The sequence below is a fragment of the Denticeps clupeoides genome, chromosome 10, assembly GCF_900700375.1.
Source record: "Denticeps clupeoides chromosome 10, fDenClu1.1, whole genome shotgun sequence".
In the NCBI taxonomy this organism is placed as follows: Eukaryota; Metazoa; Chordata; class Actinopteri; order Clupeiformes; family Denticipitidae; genus Denticeps; species Denticeps clupeoides.
In genome coordinates this window covers 11,512,439-11,533,436 of record NC_041716.1, presented here as the reverse complement: position 1 = coordinate 11,533,436, position 20,998 = coordinate 11,512,439, and the positions used below count along the sequence as shown (strand labels likewise).

General features: G+C 43.7%; 1 protein-coding gene across 1 annotated transcript in view; it reads left to right on the top strand.

The window, feature by feature from the left end:
- The window catches only part of LOC114797992 (cadherin-4-like), a 285,019-nt gene extending 269,121 nt beyond the window's left edge, over nt 1–15,898 (top strand). Inside the window, exons 12-17 of the mRNA XM_028993348.1 lie at nt 1,868–2,010; nt 7,083–7,316; nt 8,450–8,683; nt 10,147–10,286; nt 10,393–10,557; nt 11,819–15,898. Of these exons, the coding sequence (XP_028849181.1) occupies nt 1,868–2,010; nt 7,083–7,316; nt 8,450–8,683; nt 10,147–10,286; nt 10,393–10,557; nt 11,819–12,025 (1,123 nt within the window). The 3' untranslated portion in view covers nt 12,026–15,898. The remainder of the gene's footprint in view (nt 1–1,867; nt 2,011–7,082; nt 7,317–8,449; nt 8,684–10,146; nt 10,287–10,392; nt 10,558–11,818) is intronic.
- Nucleotides 15,899–20,998: the final 5,100 nt, after the last annotated feature.

The following is a 20,998-nucleotide window of genomic DNA, read 5'->3' as shown; positions in this document are numbered from 1 at the left end:
TGCTGTGCTGCAGTGTTTCACAATGACAATCACTTCATATTCACTTTTTAACAGGGTGAAAGATTATTTTAATCACACAGCAAATTAAAAAATGCAGTATCTGAATTAAGTAGAGAAAACTCACTGAATAACCAGAACCACTCACACAGTGCACCATGGCAGCAGATATGCTAATTAGGCCAGAACCTCAGATTTTTACTGCTCAGTCTCTGTTCACTCACAGTTGCACACATCAGCGTGGTAAACATTCACCATCACTCTAGAGGTTTTTGCTATTTATGGGCAAAAAAAGTGTCCATTTTGTAGTTTTCGGATGCTGCTTTGGACTGAGCAGAGCTGCACGCTTTTAATGAAATGTCTCTGCAAATCTTAAGCATCGGCTCAAAATTAATTAGAAGAAATGGTGCTTCAAACACGCAGCGGAGATTAAAGCCTGCACCCCGAACTTCACCAAATGATTGTTAATCTGTTGTGTTGTATTTTTGGTGTATGTGTGTGTGTTTTATTTTTTCATGAATAATTACATGGACCAGCCTGCATCTAATACAGTGAAAATGAGCATGCACTGGAGGACTGTTTAATACACTTCATATGAGTTTTATTATGTCTGCATTAAGTGCTGTTTGGGGAGCTTAATTAAAAGGCGGTGGAGGGTCCCGCTCGGCGGGGTTAGGCCTTTGTGCAGCGTGTTTTATCACCGCGATGCTAATCCGGTTTTAATGTTTGCAGATAGGAGCGGAAGAGGGGAGGAAGCGCTCTGCTCCTTTGTAACCAAGAAAGAGAGAGCAGGCGGGGGGCTATGGATCGTTAATTTTTCTCCTTCGCACTGTCTCACACTTTCACACACTTTTCCCCCTTTTTTGGACCCCCTGAGATTCAATGAGATTGGAACCTGGCGCACTTCTGAAATTAAAATCCAACATTAAAAGAATCACACAAACACACACACAGTGTGTTGATCAGTGTTGTATAAGTGGTGCCCGGTAACCACGCAGTCACGTTGCCCATAGCTGTTCTGCACCCAGCACTGGTGAGAATGCAGACACACAGTAGTCAGGAGGGTTATAAATATATACACACACAAACACACACACACAATTATGAACTGCAGGCATTGGCTCTCCATCTCAACCAGCGACAAATCTGCTTTCCCAAAAGCAAACAGATGAATTAATTTAAAATATTTAAAAATCATCTGAAAGATTCATCTTAGACCCAGTTAGTGCAGAAAACCAGATGAACCAATCAAGGAAAGAGAGTCTGTGGCACATTAATACTGATGATGGGTGAAGCAGCACAGAACCTGCTAGAGGAAGGGCTGGCTGCAGTGGCTCATACCATCAAACATCCCTTTCTCGCTGTTCTCATTTTCTTTCTTTATTTCTCCGACACACACACACACATACATACTAATTTGAACACACCTTCATTATGAGTAGTTGTATGTTATTGTGCTGGAGCTCCGATGTAGAAATGAACCAAGGTCAGGCAACTCAAACCCAACCCAAACCTAAAATCATTCACAAAATCACTAATGCCATTCTTTTAAACGTCTTCTGTCCAGCTCTCGCTCGGGTCTTTCATCCTTCCCACATGACTCCGCCCGCATGCTAAGCTATGCCTTCCCCAACACAGACAATTCAGCACTTTTGTCAAGGCTACATATTAATATATGCTACATTAATTACATGTACAAATTGCATTTGTTTTTAATGTTAATGATTATGGTTGACAGCTCAGATTATTAGAATATTGAAGGGTTGAAGGTTTATAACGCTGTTCTGCTGCATGGCTGATTATATTGAGGTGTGAAATTTTTTATTCATTTCTTGTCGTTTAATCTTTCACACACTGTTCTCTCACACAGGTACGCCAAGCTGGCGGACCCGGCCAACTGGCTGACCATCAATGCCACCAGCGGCCAGATCACCACCACCGCTATACTGGACCGAGAATCGGTGTATGTCAAGAACAACATTTACGAGGCCACCTTCCTCGCAACTGACAATGGTAAGTGTATGTGTGTGTGTGTGTGTGCATGTGTGTTCGTCCACATGCTGTCCAGGGAGTTGGTTCTTCCACACTGAACCGTCACAATCTCCCTCCCCCTCTCTATCACTTGTTCCCTCCAACTTCGTCTCCGATTTCTCCTGCCTGGAGCACGGAGTGTGACTTCTGTTTATTCCACCAAACAGCCGAAGCGCAGGCTCAGCCGAGCACAGCCGAGCACAGCCCCGATCACAGCAAACACGCGGCCGTCTCCTCTCAAGCGGAAGTAAACAGGCAGCATTTTCTCCCAGAGTGCCTTATCAATGCGCCGCAGCGCGGCCGCCTGTTTACCAAAAAGCCGGAGCAGCCTTGAAGCCTGACTGACGCGGCCGAGGGTCCGTGATGTGAGACTTCCTGTGTGTCTTCTCCATGTGGGGGTGGCGGGATGACAGGACCCCTATAAGAGCCCCCATTCACGCTCCCCCTTCAGCCTCATTCAGTTTTCTTTCCTTCTCTCTCTCTCTCACTTTAGTTCCTTGTTTATCCCGCTCTCTAGAATCTACTTAGTGCAGGACAACTTGTTTTAGCAACATCATCTTTCTGAAAAATGAAAGCAAGTGGAAAAGAAAGGGCTGCTGGGTATCTTGGTTCCTTCCCACACCAAATAACTAGCCCAAAGCAGTTGGCCTGTATTGATTTCTAAAAATGAAAGAAACTTTTTTGGTCGTTTTTATGTTTTGTATGATGCATCGGACAGTTCAGGAATGGTTCAGAGTCACAATTTCAGCATGAAAGCGCTGAAGATTTGTCTACATGTTTGGTTTGGTTGCAGATGTGATCCTGAGTATAATAGAGATCACATTATTGATTATTCTGAGGAGGTAGGAGGCTCGGTGTTGCCAGATTGGGCAGTTTTGCGTTTGATATTTTGATGGATGAAGATATTCTCTTCAGATATCTGGCCACAGTGCCACACTACACTGTACTGAGGAAATGAGGAAGTAAGGTGAGTGAGAACTGTCAGTAACAAATACTGAGTAACAAATAATTACAAATAAGTAGCTATTTGTAATTGTAATTATAACAAGCCCCAAGCAGAACGCCCTTTATAGTGCTTTGAAAATAGGGCTCTTGATACCTTGATGTGTCAAAAAGGTTTTGAGGACGGCAGGCAGGCAAGTGTAGAACCCAACATACCAAGTGTGTGTTGGTGTTTCCCTGCAGGAGACATGTCTTTCTGATTTGATGATGCCCTCACAGGTGTACAGGTTACCCATTCCAAGAGACATCCACGTTCTGTGACAGATGCTGGCTTTGGAATTGAAGGTGGTATCAGGTCACATGGGTCTTGGCACAGAAACCATGGCAACTTTTTTTTTTTAAATCTTCAACCTGTTTGATTGGACAGTGTTGATGTTTGACTTCTCTCTTTGCATATTAAAGTCTTAACTGGCATGTGTGGATTCTGCTAAAGGTTTACTGAAATATTTCTCAGCCCATACCATGATATCCATTGCAGATACATGATGTTATTTTAAAGAAGTCTTTCTGTTCAGGTCCAGTGCAGTTAAGCTACAGTCTGAGTGTGTTAGTCTGACTTTGAGAAGCTTGATTTAATTTGATTTCAGTCGTACATGCATTTTAAAAATCTGGATTTAATCAGACTAACACGATAATTCGAAACATATTGAATGACAGCTGAGACATCAGAGATTAAGTCAGAGTGACCATTTTTGTCATATTAAGCATATACAAGTATATGGAGATACCGTTATGTACTATAATGAAAGATCTTTTTAAGATGGTTATTAAGTGTTGAAACGTCACATCAAGTGGCATCGTTAACTCTATCTTCAGAAACTGTGTTGTTGAATAGGTCAAATTCCTGGGCACTGTTTTTGAACAGGCAAATGGTACAGTGCCACACACTAAACATGGGGCCTGTTCACTAGTGTAAGGTATTAAAGTTGAGTTTCGTGGAGGTTAAATGGAGGATGTGATATCTTCGTACATGAATTATACATATGTTACAAGTTTATTACCATTAGTCTGTGTGTGTGTGTGTGTGTGTGTGTGTGTGTGTGTGCGTGCGTGTGCGTGCATGTGTGTGTGTGTACCCTCTCCAGCTGTAGTGAGAGTGTCGGCTCTGATAATAAGACGGGGATTATGCTGATGCCTTCTGAGAGGGGATATGTGGTGAAACTCTGTTAGAGAACGCATTTCCATTCCCCTCAGCATCACCCTAAATCCACCCCCTCCCCATACCAGCATGCTCCTGTTACCAGATTCCTGATGATTTATTATTTATCTGGTGATTGTTATTTATTTTTTATTATTGCAAACAGCTGCTGGAAGCCTTTTCTGCTTCGTAGTTTTGAACCATTTCTGCCAACATCAAGGGAAGGAACGTTTAATACAAATCCCTAACACACATAATTATTTATTTAGTGTTTAAACCCACGTAATTCTACTATCAGCTGGAACAAACTGCCGCTACATGTCCCCCGTACATGAGACGGATTAATTTAACCCCACGACATCAGAATCTTAAAAAACAAATTATATTGTGTGTGTGAGTGTGTGTGTGGGGAGGGGGGTTATCTGCCTTAGAGCACATGTATGTATTTTCACAAAATGCATTTTCAGGTTTATGTGCATGAGTTCGAGCATGTGCAATGTGTGTGTTACATCCATCCAAACTCCAAAATTATGCCTACATAGGGTGGAGCAGATTACAGAACTCTGTGTGTGTGTGGGGTGTGTGTGTGTGTGTGTGTGTGTGTTTGTATTTCTGTGAGTGTTGTGTGAGACAGATGGAAGAGTGTCTGACTCAGCTCCTGGAGACGCTCCTGAAGAACAGAAGTCCTTAAGAACACTTTGACAGATTCTTCGCTTTGAAAGTGCTAGACTCATTCCACACTTTAAATGTGTCCAACCAGCTCTGACACATTATTAATTATGTACAGATTAACATACGTTGAATTCAGCTGGAGGGCACTATTTTCAACCGGCTGCTAAATGCAGCACTATGTGCTAAACATGGGGCATTACATTACATTTACATTTACAGCATTTATCAGGGCATGTTTGTTAGTGTAAGGTCATGGTCATCCTCATGATTGATATAGGTAGATCAAACAAGAAAGAACTACTTGGCAGTTATCTGTGTCTTGATAAAGAGAATCTGTCTTAAACTATTTTGTACATCTCACGGATTCGGCCTTAAAGAGAGCTGTCAATCATATCGAACAGTTCTTTCCTGTTTACCTACTCCTACACAATCGCTATATGTTGGCTCTGCGTAAATGTTATAAGTGTTATACAGTGTAGCACTTATCATTAATGATGAAATATGTTCTATGTTAATTGTGCACGCCTCTTAGGCCGACTGGCTGTAGAGTCAGCGTGAAATTGGCCATAATTGCAGACAGACGTGGGTTACTTGCCACCCAGGCTGACTAAGATATGCATATGAAGAGGGGAAAACAGCCACAGCAAGGAAATTGAACTGTAATTGGCCTTGGATGTTTCATGATTTACTGTGCAGATTGTGTGACACCCAAAATTTCATTTAGGTAATAGGGGATATGTAATAGTTGAACGAGATCTTTGTAAATGTAAATGAAAGGGTATAGTTTCACTGGGACATTGTAAATTGTACTCTTAAAGGAACAGTAATTGCATTTATATTAACCTTCAAATCATGCACATCTAAATTGTAAATAGAAAATACGCCAAATTGAAACATTTTTTACACTTTTTACAAGTCATTCATATAAGGCATATTTTTGAAGACCATTTTTTTGCATTAGCCTTGACATTCTAAAATGCATGAAGCTGAATGTCTGGATAACTTCTCATGAGAACAATTTTTTTCCACATAACATCATTGGAATTGTGCAATTATGTGACATTTTGAAAACATCACTTAAGTTCCCTTTAGCAACTAAGTTTGCTCCATGATTCCTTTGACTCTCATTTACACAATAGGTTCATTTAATGATTGTAATTAGGATGTGGTGTAGTCTGGATGTAGTGTAGCTCAACCAGACTGTATATGATTCGAATTTTTAAGAACATGGCAAATTCTAACCTCGGCATCAACGTTCCTGTGTGTGGGTCTGAGAGACGGCATGCAAGCAACGGTTGAGAAGCAAATGTCTTGCAGATAGAAAGCTCAATATTATCCACATTTGCTTCTGATTTGATGGCATTTTCAAACCACATAACATTTAGCGCTCAAGCTGTTTTAACAAGGCGGACAGCCACCTCGACCCGAACTCTGTGTGAACTTTGTCCTGTTCAGCAGCCACTGCAGTCCGTTTCGAGGTTTGAAAATCCTCTTAAAGCAGCGCTGGGGAAATATACAAATGTCCATATGTCCTTTGGTGAATGAAGAAAATCGATTATGTTACCAAGTGTTGATGATCTGCTGTGTGGAAACTTAACATTTCAGTCACAGTGTGATCCTCGGCAGGATTTCAGCTTTGGAATAGGCAGCCGTGCAGTGCGGGGGATAAGCTCTGTCTTTTCCACTCCATGCCTTTTTACTCCCCGCCTCTCCTTCTGTTTTTTCATTCTCTCAGTCCCTCTTTTCCCTTTCCTTTTTTGTCCCTGAAAAGGGCAGTCTACAGCCTTATCGCCTCCATGCCGGAGAGTTTATTTTAATTTCGGGACTGACGCTAATTTTAGCTGCCGTGCTGGTGTGCCGCAGGCGGGGGCGTGTTACCTGGAGCCGACTTGTGTGAAAAAAGGGTTGTGGGTTCAAATCTCAAACTGCAAAGGTCCCACTGTGATCCCCGTGAGCAGGGTACCGTCCCCACACACTGCTCCCCGGGCGCCTTTCATGGCTGCCCACTGCTCACCAAGGTTATGGGTTCAATGTAGAGGACACATTTCGTTGTGTGCTTCTTGTACTGTGCTATGCTGTGTATGACGATGACAAAACCAACCACTGTCACTTTCACCTCCACTCCACTGTCAAATGTTTCTTCCTTGTCTGCTTCTGTTCACCTTCTCCTCCACCACCATTTGCATTTTACTCTGTTCTTCTCCTCTTCCCCTATGCCTCTTTATCTCACCCGCACCCCCAGGCTACCCTCCAGCCAGTGGTACAGGTACGCTGCAGATCTACCTCACGGACGTGAATGACAACCCCCCCACGCTCCTGCCCAGGCAGGCTCAGATCTGCGAGCGCTCCAACGGCCACGGCATCAACCTGACGGCGTCCGACGCTGACACCGACCCTAACGTGGGGCCCTTCATCTTCGAGCTGCCGCTCTACCACACCAGCGCTCGCCGCAACTGGACCATAACACGCATCAACGGTGAGAGAAGCCAGAGAATGACCAGATTTTCTGGTCATTTAGAAATGACTTCAATTGTGAATGCCTTTTATGATCAAATGAAATAGATAGAAAAATCACGGTCAGACATTATTGATGTCGTAAATGACCGGTAGGGGGAACTGGCTGTTAATGGTGGAATAGCTGCATACGTCTAGCAGCAACTATCAATGTTGACTTCCAGTGGAATGCTGTGCTCTGTAGGTCTGCTGCTCTGAAAGGTTCATACATTACTAGAAACCTAGTTGAGTATCTTGTGCCTCAGCAAAGCAACATTATTTATCATTTTGTCATTTAATATTTTTAAATATTTCATGAGAAACAATGACATTTCCAAGTGACACTTAACCTTTTAAAGGTATTGTACCTCCAAATGTAGAGCACTCATCACGTGGCAAACTCACCAGCATCTTAGTACAGGCTTTACAACAAGAGGAAAATGAAGGATTACTGTAACCACGCAGCAACGATTTCCTCGTTTTGCCTTCATTTCCAACGACACAGAGGCGGCAGGGTGTGTGTTTTTTCTGGTGGTGAAGATTTATGAGCACAGCACATCGGTGCTTTCAGAAAACCCACAGTGCTCAGTATGCACTGAGTGCTTCATTTACGCTGCGTTTAACAATCTAGGCTTCGGCCAAGTGCAGACAAATGGCTACGGTGCCATTTCCAACATCAGGTATGTTAGAGTAATGAAAATCGCGAATTTTGCTCCCTATAAATGGAACACCATAGAACCCAAAATCGGTATCTGGGATCTTCCCGGTGCAAAGTAAAAGCGCAGTCTGCATGCGAGAGCAGCGGGTCGGCGGGAGAGGTGGACTCCGGGTTTCCAGAGTTAGCGCCGTGTGCCTCGGCAGATGGCTGAGTGCTGGCCTGGACTCTGTGAAATTACGTCTGTAAAAAAAAAAAGAGCGAAGTGCCTAGGATCGTGCTGCTTGAGTCGCTTTCCCATAATTCCATTTCACACAGAAAGCCTCTCACCGCCATCTGTTGTAGGCTGCTGTTTACGCTCACCATATTGCGCCGTGGCCCTGCCATATTCATAGATAAATTTGTGTGTGTGTGTGTGTGCGTGTTTTTGTTTGTGTGTCTATGCGGTGACAACTTGACAGGTGACAACGTTCGACTCGGCCTGAGAATCCACTACCTGGAGTCCGGCGTCTACGAGGTGCCCATCACGGTGACCGATTCGGGGAACCCTCCTCTCTCTAACCAGAGCTCCATCACCGTGAAGGTGTGTCCGTGCGACGAGAACGGCGACTGTACCACCCTAGGGGCCGTCGCCGCCGCCGGCCTGGGAACCGGAGCCATCATCGCCATCTTAATCTGCATCATAATACTGCTGAGTGAGTCACATGCGAACGAACACCTCCAGAGGAGAATCGTACACATCAATACGGATAACCTGCGCTGTCCCACAGACTCAGGTTCAATTTATTCGAGGGGGTGGGGGGGTAAATAAATAAAAGACAGAGATAAGATCTTCACCCAGGATGATGTGCAAATTACCAACAGGATCTACTACAGATATACATTACCACACGAGAATATGGTTTGGAATATGGAGTCATCGTCATTAGATTTTTTCGCATTGTATTTCACTTTAACTTATTGCTGTACTGTGTGGCCAAGGGCAGAAGAAATAACAGGTATCTCAAGAGTGAATCTTAGTTTCCAAAATTGAAAATGCTATGCACTACTGCTGCTCGATATGTGTACTATCGTTCAATAAAGCTGACTTCCTGAGATCTTCAGTGGCCACGAAGTTCTCTCCCACCATCTGAAATGCCTGAGGGCGGAAAACAACGAACATCTTCAGATTGGTTTTTGTATGTCAGCTGACGGAAAATGCGAAATGCCTCGGGTGAATTACTTCTGCTGTCCACGGTTGCTGTGGTTGTCATTACCATGTTGTCGTGTACGTTGGAGACCCGTACACAACGGTGCACGATGTTTGTCTTCGCAGGGCAGGTGAGGAGCACAACATCAGGCAGGAAGCCCAAAGCCAGCATGGGGTGCTTGTACTGAAGTGTCTTTCTGTTCTCCCGTCAAGCACTGACTGCACAGCTCCAGGGTCTCTGATGCATAATTGATAGCCAATCATGTTCTCACTTCACAACAAAGATGGCTTCCCCTCCAGTAGCTTCAGACTCAGCAGCTACAACCGCTTTTTGTCTTAATAATTTCAAAAACGAGGTGCTCTCTTATGGTAGCATGTAATATTAACAGCTTGTCCAGATGGTGTGGAGAAATACAGATTTTCTCCCCACCCCGCACACTGAGTTGATGTCATGAAACATTTAATCGTTGGCGAACTGAACTTTGAGTAGCTTCCGATGCAAATACGACACGCTCATCTGCTGGCTGCTGCTCCAGATGTGTTTTAGAGGTGTGTAAGAGACCCAGTCCTGGCCCAGGACTGAAGTATTTTGGGTTTGGAATTTTGTAATTGGTGTATAATTGCTGCAGTTGGGGCAGAATGAGGCAGAAATAATCAATCGCACCTTTTGTACTAGCTGGATCTTTGTTCATTATATGTGGGGTGTTTCTGATCATTTATTCTGCAACAATTACTGATGACAAAATGCCAAAGGGTGGTGTGTATTGCTGATTTGTGTATGTTGGTTGGGTTAATGTTGGGTTGGGTTGGATTGAGTGAGCTTCTATTATAAAAAAAAAATCTGAACAAAAATCATTTGTAAATCTGCAGTAATTTATTAAAATGAAAAATCTAAAATGACTCTTCCCTAATTAAATTGTCAATTGGTAACGAAACAAATCCCTGGTGTTCTGTTGGCCGGTGCTGTAGGTATGGTTCTGCTGTTCGTCGTGTGGATGAAGCGCAGGGAAAAAGAACGGCAGAACAAGCAGCTGCTCATTGACCCAGAGGACGACGTCAGAGACAACATCCTGAAGTACGACGAAGAAGGTGGCGGGGAGGAGGACCAGGTGAGTCGAGTTCAGGACACACAATAGACAGCTTAATGGCTGATCAGTGGAGGTCAGCTGACCTTCCTGGTTGAATCTCTAGCCAGAGTATGTGCTACATCTGCAGGACTATGACCTCAGCCAGCTACAGCAGCCGGAGTCTTTGGACCACATCATCGGAAAAGGCCCCGGAGTACGGCGGGTGGACGAGCGGCCGGTGATTCCTGAGTCCCAGTACCCAATCAGACCCATGGTCCCCCACCCCGGGGACATCGGAGACTTTATCAATGAGGTAACTCTCAAAAAACAGTTCTGCTTTTCTTCACACAGGATTCAGAACTGTAATAATAGTTTGTAAAGAATAGTCCTAATTACTTAAAAGTAATAATTTATAGTTGCTAGTTTCAAACTTTCAAAATGTAACAATATTAAAGTTACAATATTAAAAGTTAACAGTGTAGCTTAACCTAAACTGTTAAACTACATGGATGTTGCAGCTCTTTTGTTAGCGGAGCTCATGTTAGTCGTACCTGGGTTTGTGCTGCTATCAACTTTCACATTCTTGGCCACCAGTGATGAAGCATGAGACAATGAGTGGGGCTTCATCAGATTTTTATTGCTTGTTACTGACATGGACATAGACTTACTTCCAGATCATAATATACATTTAACATGTGTTAAACGTTTGAACTCGCCCTTGCTGTATCTCTCCTGCGCATTTGTGTTTGTATAAACACACGCCCACCTCTGACTCTGGTTGGCTTACCATGAAGTTCAACTCAACCTTAGCCAATCATAATCACTTATGTAGTTGTCTCGCCCATCAAAGACAAGAAAACAGCTTTGCTGCTCTTGTGGCTGTTCAGATGAAAACAGTTTAATTACAGAAACCACAATTTAAAAATAAATAAACAAAAATCACTATTTAACAAGCGTTCTATTTCTTGCATAATTGATAGAAACTATTTTTTTTATTTGCACTTTATTTTTGCATTAATGTACCTGTATTTCTTCATTTAAATTTGAAGAGATAATCCAAAACAACATTCATTTTAATGATTTTACTTAAACTTACTTTAGTTTTAAGATTTTGTCTGCAAAAAGCTCTTTTCACCAAAATTTGTCACAATAAAACAAATAATGGATGTATTTACTGTAGAAGCACTATGGTAGTTTGATAGTAATCCGGTGGAGAAGGTTTTCAGACATTGTAAACCTGGCTGGTAAATTGTCTAGATGCCCAGTTGAGTCCCTCTGGTCCTGCATGTTCTGCTGCTGCCTCTGTCCACCCCTTGCTTCACCTCTGGGAACAGACTCTGGCAAAAGGCCTGGTGTTATCCGCTGGACCCAATTCCTTCTTGTCACATGTATTTTTTTCTCTCCTTTCTCTCCTTCATCCTTTGGAAGATTTTATTGTGATTAATGACCCAGTCACAGCTCTGGGTTTCTGCAGCAGCTCTCATGGTAAAGGGCTGCAGAGGCGCAGCCAAGTCTCGCTGCACTTTATTAAACGCCCAGGAACACCTCGCTAACCCGCCTGCTTTTCCCGCCAGGGCCTGAGGGCTGCGGATAACGACCCCACGGCTCCACCCTACGACTCTCTGCTGGTGTTCGACTACGAGGGCAGTGGATCCACCGCGGGCTCCGTCAGCTCGCTCAATTCGTCCAGCACCGGCGACCAGAGCTACGACTACCTCAACGACTGGGGGCCGCGCTTCAAGAAGCTGGCCGACATGTATGGCGGCGGTGACGATGACTAGGGGGCGGGGCAAGGGGGCGGGCCAAGATCTACTGTGTTTTGCCTGACTGCCAGAGCTCTCCCAGCGGCAAAGCAGAACTCTCTTAAACACGCCCACTAAAATAAAACAGACCAACCAGTCAACGAAGTTAAAACCTGCAAAACACCTTGTGGTCTTCATGGAGAGAGGTCTTACGTGGAAAAAATCAAAATCATTTTTTTTCCTCCATTTTTTGTATTATGTTTTTAATTTTTCATGTGTTTATTATCATCGACTTTGTATATTTGTATTGATTTAGCCCTTCTTAACTGCATGCTTTCCTACCCTGTCCACCTCAGCCTATCACAGATCCCCGCAGACATCAAGGCCGAGCTGCAGGCTGCTCAAGGAGATGAGAAACTTAAAAAGCAAAGAAAAGCAAGATTCCCTCTTCGTTATCAGAAGAGTTAGCAGATAGGGAGCTGTTATTTCTCTTTATCTCGAAATCTTCGGAAAAGAGAAGCACTGTTGTATTAGAAGTGCCTTCACTGCTGCGTTGTCTGTTTCAGTTTCTTTCCTTGTTTTGATTTTAACGTCTCAGGATCGGTTGGCCCCTGGATAGCTACAGTGCCCCCATCCCGACTTCTACTCTCCCTCCAATCGGTCCAAAAGGCCAAAAAGCTGAGTGTAGGCAGAAGCTTTTGTTTGCTTTGTTTGCACGTTTTCGTGCGGAACCGAAAAGAACGTTTTATTTCTCTTGAGATGTGAAGGTGTCTGTCGCCGAGTTTGTCGTGGGAGCTCCGGTTGAGGTGATATGAGGCACGCGTCCTTTTATGATTGTGCCCATTCGGGGTGTGTCGCATCCTTGTGCAGAGCGACGCATTACTTTGAGGCAGGAGAACGTTACAGGTCAGCCATGTGTCTGTTTTGTAAAGGCTTTGGGACAGGGATGTGAATAGTTTTTCATTGTGAAGCAGCCTCCTTTGCAGAGGTGGTTTTGTGTGATGACAGCACTTGATGTTCAGAAAGATTGGCGGATGGAAACAAATAATATCTAATAAGTGTAAAAAGATCTTCAATGTAAAAAAATCTCTGCCAATTGTGATGTTTCTGAAGTCGGAAGCTTGGTGACACACCATGTGACCATTGACCTTGACCTTTGAGTAGATTGTCCCTCCTGACCTTGCTGGTTATACCATGGTGATGTAAAAAAATAGCCTGGTGGCTTCTTAGTTTTTTCCCCCAAATTTCCAAACTCCCATGGTGCAATGCAGAGAACCATTTGAACGTTAATGTGGAAAACTCAGGAGCAGGACATGGGCGGCACCTCCCAACCCGCCGTAAAGCATCCTGACGATATCACTCTGATTGCGCCGCGCGCTCCGAGCACAACAGGCCGCCAGTGCAAATTAGTTTAGAGTACGCTGTGATGATTACATATGCAAGCTGCCTTCGCCTTTTCCCGCTCCCAGTCGCGGTCGTTAGTGCCCTCGTTCCCACCGCCCCCCGCAGACACGCCGCCGCCGCCGCCGCCGCCACCACGTGACTCATCCACGCAACTTTCACGGAGTGTTGAGTAGTGGAGACTGGAAGCGCATAGCTCAAGGGTCAGAGGAGGAAACTAGTGTAGCAGTGGCTCGCATGAATCGTATGCAACGACCGTACATCCGTACATCCGGAACGCTCAACAGACGTCGGAACGTAACAGAACGTGATAAACGATTCTGTCACGTCTGTAGGCATCTTGTGCTGCACATACAAAGGCTGTTGCGTTGACCCTGTATGAAGATACATTGGCCTCCTTTTTAGCTGCCTATTGTTTCATTGTCCGACGGTCACTTTTAACAATCAAAGAGCCCTGCAGGAGTTCAAACCATTCGATCACTGTTCTATTGTTCTTTATCTCACCTAGGAACATTTCATTTAATCCCCTTTTGTTTCTGCTAGAATGCAGTTCACATTTCATTGAAATGACATCTAAGATTTTTTTTTTTGTAAGTGTATAAAAGCATTGAGACTGCATAATACTGGATATATATGGCATTACAGTGAAAGGTAACATTTTCTGTCCAGCTGTATTAGAATAATCGTTACAATTTTTTTCATCATTGTTATTTTTTAATCTTTTTTTTTTTTTGACTTCCACAAAAATGTAACTCCTTTTAAATGGTATTTCTTGTTGGCTGCAGTCATGAAAACAGGACCGTGTCTTTGATTTGAAGGACGTCCCGGTCCACCCTACACACCCAAACACACGCAGAACTCCTGCCTTGCGTGAGCCAGCGACCAGGAGGGACTCTGCCTTGGCCGGCAATGTGGAGCAGCCTCTGGGAACTGACATTTTTCACACATTTTCCTCCCTCCACCACAGCATAGCAGGAAGCACTCATTTCCATTGCAAATGTAATTGCTGTATATAATCTTTCTTTCCAGTTATTATTTTTTTTTAAGTACGTTCTATATAAAGCCGGGTCACAGACACTTTGAATATCCTCTTAGCCATTTCTGCTTTTATTTTTTGCGCACCTTGGTTTTCTATGTTTCTGTTTGATTCATTACCTTTCTCATTTTATGATAGCAGGCTTTGACTCGGCAGCCATTTTAGTTTTACTGTAAACCTGTACAAGGCCGTACAATCACACCTGAGAGAAGCACCAACAGACAACTGTCCAAAAGTGTCCCTCATCCGCAGACTCTCACTGATCTTGTCAGTTATGCTGTGTGCCTTTTCGATGTGTGTGTCTTATCACACCATGTGCACACAACACACACCCCGGGCGCCGGTCATCCCGCAGAGACACGAAGAGGCCGGACGGGCGAGAAGACTTAAAGCCATAAACAAAAGCCGTCGTCTGTCTAACAAAGTCGTCACAATCAAGGAAGTGCGTAATGAGCGTAGCCAATGGTCGTGAAGGGAGACTTTCGTAATAATTATTTATTATTTATCAGCGAGCGAAACCCGGTCTGCGGCCCTTTGGTTCATGTTGTGGGGAGCCGGGCCGAGTCTCGGCTGCCTAATGGTGTGTAGAGAAAGCGCAGAGGTTCCATGTGTGTTTTAGGAAGTGGTGTTTTGTGTATATGGGAATATATTTTTTCACGATCCCCAGGTTTTAACGGGGGTCAGTATTGCGCCCTCTGGTGTCCGAGCTGCACACACACCGATTCGAGGAAAGGCATCGACTTTTACGTTAAAGACAAGAGGCTAGGCGAACACGCGGTGCGCACAGCACACTGAGACACCATACGGGTGTCTGAATCTGTTGGCCGGAGATGCCCAACGTTACTCACATTTGTGTGTACATAATGTAGTAATTGCTTGAAGTGAAAACAGCTAAACAACCTAGGCAAAAACATCTATACATACATATATATGTCCAATTGGAGCTTTTTGCATGTGTCTTTTTATAACGGACAGAATAATTATATAACGAATATCAAATACAGAACATTAAAGAAGTGTAGCAGCCCGCATGACAGTTGTTGTGTTTTTTTTTTTTGTTTTTTTGTTTTTTTTTCAGAAAAGTAAAAAAAACGTATGAAGTGTATTATACTCACACTGATTCAAGAGGATAAAAGTAAAGAGGAAAAAAAAAAAAAACACAAACTGCACAGTTATGAAGTTAAATCTACTTTTTTTTGTAACTGTCAACAGCACAAATATTTTGTATTGTTGTTTGTACCATTTTGTACTAAAAGATAAATAAGAACCAAAAAAATTACGAAAAAAAGAGGGAAAAGTTTCTTGTTTTACGCGTGTGTTTCTAGTGGCACTGCAGACTTGTTTTTTTTTTTCCAAATACAGTGGCGTACGTACGCAGCCTTGCCGAGTAATGGTGTAATATAGAAAAACTGGACTGGCCGTCTGTCGCCGGTGTCCCCAAGTTATATAAATAAAGTTTCCCTTCTTTTAAATAAGCCATGGGGTCAGTGTTTTCCTTTCTGTGACATCTCTGGAGAGGACGGCTGGACGAGGACGAGCAGTGAGTTAAGTAAGTGGGAGGACATGCTGCTTTTGGGCGAATTGAAATGATTCCTTGTGATGAGGACGATGGTTTCCTCCATTATGACTTAAAGAGTTTGCTGCTTTTGAGATGGGCCTTTTTTTTTTCAGTCTAGGGGTACGGCCCATAACAAAAGAAAAGACAAAAACCTAATTTAACAAGTATTTTATTAACAAAAAAACTTATAAAGGAGAAATACATACAATAAGAATTACAACAAATAACGACAAAATAGAGAATAAAGAGAAAAACGAACACAGACAAGCAGGCCGACACAACGAGTTGCGTTGCCTCCTTTATTCTGTCTGTCCGCAGCAGGAACGGGTGGGATCAAAACACAACAGAACAGAAACACACCACAAAAACCATCTTACATTAAATAAGACTTGGTGGCCGCTATATAAGAAGTAGCACATGGGAAGTGTTTGCTGATGTCACATCGTGTATTCAGCATTTACGAAAATAATAGTGTTGAATTATTTGTGTTTTACTGCAGTTTATAATGGGTCTCATACACCCTTTTTTCCTATTGTTGATGATTGAAAAGCTCCTGGCAGTATGTGGCCTGTCCCAGGATCATGGTCACTGCTGTGAAAAACATTCCAACACTAGTGAATGTGACATTATTATATTATTCAGCCCCGGGAATACACAGGCCTAAATCTCTCCAAAAAAATAAAAATCCTCCCGCGTTCCCTGGTCTTGATGTCCGTGGCATGGCTGAACCCCGACCGGCGGCGCCAGGTACGCGTTGGGCCTGAGGTCGACGTGATTTGTTAACAGCATTTGATTATGGCCTCACACAGACCCAAAGCAATTCAGTGCAGGTGCCCAGTATAGAGTAACACCAGCCATGATATAAGGCTGCAAACTGCAGGGTAACTGGATTACAGGAATCCATCTCGGCCGACCCAGGCTGCAGGGCACTTATCACTAAAGGCCGGCCATTTGCTTTTTGAATGGCCCAGCTCAAAACTCCAACCGCCTCCGAGTTTTCCTTCAGACCCACCATTACCTGCCACCTCCGTCGCTCCGCAGGCGTTGCGTCCGCATGAGGTTTAATCTTAGATTCATCGTCTGCTTTTAGTATCAATGTGATCCCATTAAATTGTGTAGGTTATGATTGATTCAGTGGTACCTGATATATTACATGACAACTGTATACTTTATTCATTGGAATGTATTGGAATGTATTGAATGCATGTAGGCTTACATAAAAAACAATAAACAATCATGAAATAAAAAAAGGGTTTATTTCATGAATTCATGATGATATAATCTTTGGCGAGAGATAAATGGTCCTTTCGATTTTATGTGCAGGCCCGGTGAGGCTTTTGAAATAAAACAAAGGTTTTATCAGCCATGTGGATTTAAATTACCATCTCATATGGATGTCTGTACAAACACATCAGCAAACCATCTGTCTGATCTTTCATCCATGGCATAATGACTTTCTGCTGCCGTTCATGCAGGACCTACGCTCCAGTTGCAGCGAAATTAAAATCGTTTTAATATCCCTGTTTAAATTTCGAGTGGTCACCAATGAGGGCGGATCAGCCTGGCACATGCATCTCGCATTCAAGCAAACGCAAAACACAACACGCATCTAACGCTGCTGAAGCAGCTTCTTCTTTTTAGTGTGTAAACTAAAAAGGCCAGTTTGCTTTTTATTTTTTTTTACAGCATGCTGGAGAAATGTGCAACTAAATCACAAATGATATGGAATTTTTACTCTGGTGTCAGCCACCTGTCCTCAGTGGTTTTGGACTGGAGCTTTCTGGGTATGTGTCACAGGCCAGGTCCTTCACGCCCCTGCTTTTGTTTATGGCTAAATACAATACAATACATGGCTAAGTACATAGCTTGCACTTGCATTTGTGTGACAGCAGGTACAAACCAGACTGCTTTGGTTGGATTCCTTGCATTTATGTGTGAGTGCAGCCACAATATCTCCTTGCTCCCAGTAAAATACAAATTATTGAGGCCTGCAAAGGCTTTTGGAAAGAGCTCCAGTCAGACTCTCCTCCTTGCCCTTCAGTCACTCATTGTGAAGCTATTGCTGCTGAATTTTGCAGCCATGGATCTTTGTAATTAAAGAGAGTAGTGTTGCCAGCTACATGATGGTTTCAATACAAAATTGTCCAAAATTGCTACAAAACTAATTGTCTTTAGCTGCCATGACTACATACAGCACCATACGTAAACGAGAAATGCATTCCTCAGTACCAATACAGCTTTGATACCAAGCATTTCTTTCCAGAAAATTAAAAAAAAAGCTCAATCTGGCAACAGGGAGTGTTTATACATGGCTCCTGCTGCGTTCATGTAAGTCTGAATCCCATTCCAATACTTTGGAACTCACCCAGGGCAGGGTGCCAGCCCACCGCAGGTGTGAGGCCACAGCGCTGTCCCCTGTGCCATCACGTGGCCCCTATTTTAAAATTACACACGCAAAACAGAAGAAAGACTGGCCGCGCATGTTAAAACTTACACCGTTTGCTGTATTCGTATTCAGATACAAACAGAAATAGTGGGTCTCTGTACATCCCCCATGCCTCTAGAGTTGCGAGAAAATCAGCACATTTATTCTAAAAGCCAGATATGCAGGTCGTGGTCTGTATTTTACATTGTGTCGTTTTCCAGAGCCACTTTTGCAAGCCGGAGAAATAATAATTCTGCCAGACTGGATGGTTGTGTAGTGCAGGACCCTCATTTGTGTGAAGTGTGCAGGAAAGGGCCGCTGCGTGGTACCAGCACACCACGACAATTATACAGGACCTGGGGAATTTCATCAATAAAGCTGCCGTCAAAATACATGATAACATAAGCAGAACTGCGTCTCCAGCTCGGCGGTTTTAAAGCTGAAGTGTTAAAAAGAGACGCGGTGCAACATTTACCGAATCCCACTGGACATCTCAAAAATGGCGTAGACACACACACACACACACACGAGTCAGCAGAATGTGCAAACAAAGGAACACCAGAGGGGCAAACACAGTTAAAAAGCGTTTGCTGGATTTACCGCTCTAGCTGCAGCAGCAAAGTGTCTGATTCACAGTAAATCAACTCACAAAATAGCCTATAGTTTAATTTGATAGAGTGCGGCTCTATATATATATTATTTTTTATATATAAAATGATAAAACGCTGGCACTCTCATGCCCATTAAAGATCTCTTTGCTTCTCTGCATGGTGGAAAGGCATTAAAGCAGCTCACAGTGGTCCATTTCTTTGTTCATCATTTCTGCTGGGGAGGGGAAGCCTTTAGATGCCAGGGCCATGAAGACATTTTAAGAACATTAAGTCTTGCGGCTCCCTCCGTAATGCGACAATTCCATCCGGCACAAGTGAGCGGAGTGTGGAGCGGGAGCCGTGAGCGCTGCAGAGAGGGGGCAGCGGTGGAAACAGGAGGTGACGGATGACAGATCCAACAGGACTATTGCGCCGAAGATGGATGGCGGGTACGGCGGGAGGAAGCGGCAAGCAAGATTCCTCACGCTGTGAGCCCCCGATACATTTCACCAGAACACGCCGGCACACAGCAAACATGCTAATAAATGTTCCTAAGTACAGAAATAAAAATATATTCATAAATAATGTGAAATCTGTTATGCTAATGTTATAAGATGGTTGTTGTTTTGTTGTTGTTGTTGTTGTTGTTATTGTTTGAAAAATTCATACAATGATAAAAAAAAAATTTTTTTCTATAGATTCAGGATGAGAATATGTTCCATAAAAAGGCCAGGCCACTGCCGTTTCCATGGAGCAAATGGCCGTGCAGATGCCATCGGGCAGGTTGGGGGTGAGATGGAGAGGGTGGGGATCCTGGAGGGCAGCCTGTTCATTACTCTGCCTGTTGGTGGAAAGCCAGTTCCATCAGGCCACTGAAAGGGGCCGAGCCGAGGTGCAGGGTTGACTTTACCACCCCTTGCACAGCGTACACTGAGTGCAAAATGGGAAAATGCGGGTTTCTTTTCAGCCACGGCGAAAGCAGACAATGTCAGACACAACGCTACTCAACACAAGAGCAACACTTTCAAACACAAACAGAAAAAGTGGCTGGACTGAAAACATATGCAAGAAAATGCTCCTCATACTATAGGAAGTTCTATTTCATCGGTTTGTACAGAACAATGTGACACAACATGTTTCAAATAAATACTTGAGACAAGACAGACTCCTTGCTGATCAGAATTAGTCGTATCAATATTTACACAAGAATACGCAGTGGTATGATGTAACGCTTCTCCACTGACCATCTAGCACGTGTACATGCTCCTTTGTTCCTCCTTCAGACGGCCAGTGGGTCTGTGGTGGTAAACGCCTCTACTGTCCTGTTTATTGTGAGTAAATATGCCGCTACTGTGGGCTTGCGGTGATGGTGCTGGAGATACGGTGTTATGGAGAACATAGTACCACGTTGATGCTCAGCAGGGATGGTTCACTGGGCAGTTCCTTTTGTCCGATTGTCTGATTGTACGATTGTCTGGGCAGTGGTGGCCTAGCAGGCAAGGAGGCGGATCTGTAATCAGAGGGTTGCCGGTTCCAATCCCGAGCTGCCAAGGTGCCACTGAGGTGCCACTGAGCAAAGCACCGTCCCCACACACTGCTCCCCGGGTGCCTGTCATGGCTGCCACCAAGGGTGACGGTTAAAAGCAGAGGACACAGTTCGTTGTGTCACCGTGTACTGTGCTGCAGTGTTTCACAATGACAATCACTTCACTTTCACATTTTATAGCAACTAAACAAGGAAAAAATGAAGCCAAGAAGAGTTAGTTTGGGCCAAAGGCATCAAATGACTAGAGAGTTGTTTGTTGATGTATTTATTTTTTATTCATATGTAACTACATGTTAATGTGACATGCAGTTGAAAAGTATGTGACTTTCTCCGGCTGCCCAATCTAAGCTCCCCATATGAACAAAAACAACACATGTTGTACATTTAACAGCTTAATACACATTAGGGTCGCTAGTGGCATCCATCAAGGGTCACGGTTTTAGAAACATTCTATTT